Source organism: Loa loa (assembly GCF_000183805.2).
Source record: "Loa loa unplaced genomic scaffold supercont3.2511, whole genome shotgun sequence".
In the NCBI taxonomy this organism is placed as follows: Eukaryota; Metazoa; Nematoda; class Chromadorea; order Rhabditida; family Onchocercidae; genus Loa; species Loa loa.
The window spans coordinates 1-1,317 of NW_018110690.1; the positions used below are offsets into that span (position 1 = coordinate 1).

Sequence of the window (1,317 nt, forward strand, 5' to 3'; positions counted from 1 at the left end):
ATTTATTGAAACAAAAAAGAAAAAAAGAGGTCAAGAAATGTTAGAAAGTATGATTTTTAATCTTTAACCTATTTCATTTATTAAAAAAAAAAAGAAACATATATATAAGTTTTAAATATTACAAAATTCTAATATTTATTTCTATTCTAATTATTATTTAATCAACTAAAATAAAGGTTATTTGAATATACCCTCATATAAACACTTTGTATCATCGTTGGATCTTCTTCCGCATCTCTTTCAATGTTTAGATATGTTGCTAAAGGACGGATTGTTATTCCCTGTTAAAAAATTTTTATCAATTATCATAATATATCTAAATTATATGTTTTTTTTTTAAAAAAAAAAGCTTGTCAATTAAATTTTGAAATTAAAAATAAAAAAAAATGAAAGTACGATTTCTAAAAAAGAAAAAAGAATAGAAATAGTATGATTTTCAAAAATTAAATAAATGAATTAAATAAATAATTTCTCTAATTTTTTTTCACTTTTTAAAATGGTAGAAATATTTTTCTGTTTTAAATTTTTCTAATAACTTTTAACATAAGGATAAAAAAGATAAAAAAGTTACTGTTTTAAATGTACCGTATGATAGGTAGGTTATAACTTTTTAATTAATTTTTTTTTTGTTTTGTAACAATTGCGCTAAATGTTTTTTAACGCCATAATGAAGATTTGATACTATGAGGAAATTTTTAGAAAAAAAAAGAAAAAAGAAGAAAAGAGGAAAATTTTTAAAAATATTAAATTATTCACTAACTGCAACAAATAAATTAATCGTATGCGAAAAGTATTTTTTTTTTCAAAACAACCAATACAAAAACCCAATTATAAACCGGATCCGGAAAATTGAAACCCAAAGCAAACTAACTTGTAGAAAAACGGTGAAATAGATGACAGCTATACAGGCTGTTGTAAACATACTTTTAGCATGAATATTATTTGGCATAGAAGCAACTAAGCCAAATGCTATAGCTCCACGTAATCCACCGTAACATAAAATGAATTGATCAATTCGTGTGAAACTTTGCTTCCGGAAACGATTCAATATAGCGCATTGTACAATAACACCTATATAAATAAACAAAAAAAAAAAAAAAAAAAAAAACATTCCACTTAATAAATGAAATGAAATTAATTATTTCGTAATGAATTTATCAGTTTCATTATCAAATAATGAAATTAATAAAATTTTAAAAGTGTAAAACTAAAATTTAAATATTTAATGATTTTAAAAGCAAAAAAAAAACACAAACAAACAATGTTGTGAATAAATAATATTTGATGAAAATATTATTATTAATTTTACAAAAAAAA

General features: G+C 21.1%; 1 protein-coding gene across 1 annotated transcript; it reads right to left on the reverse strand.

Annotated features, from left to right (window-relative positions):
• Nucleotides 1-191: 191 nt before the first annotated feature.
• LOAG_15711 (hypothetical protein) lies at nucleotides 192-1,071 on the reverse strand (the record flags this gene model as incomplete). Its single annotated transcript, XM_003151200.1, has 2 exons — nucleotides 192-281; nucleotides 872-1,071. Coding segments are annotated over 2 exons (290 nt in total), but the record flags the coding sequence as incomplete, so codon positions are not given.
• Nucleotides 1,072-1,317: the final 246 nt, after the last annotated feature.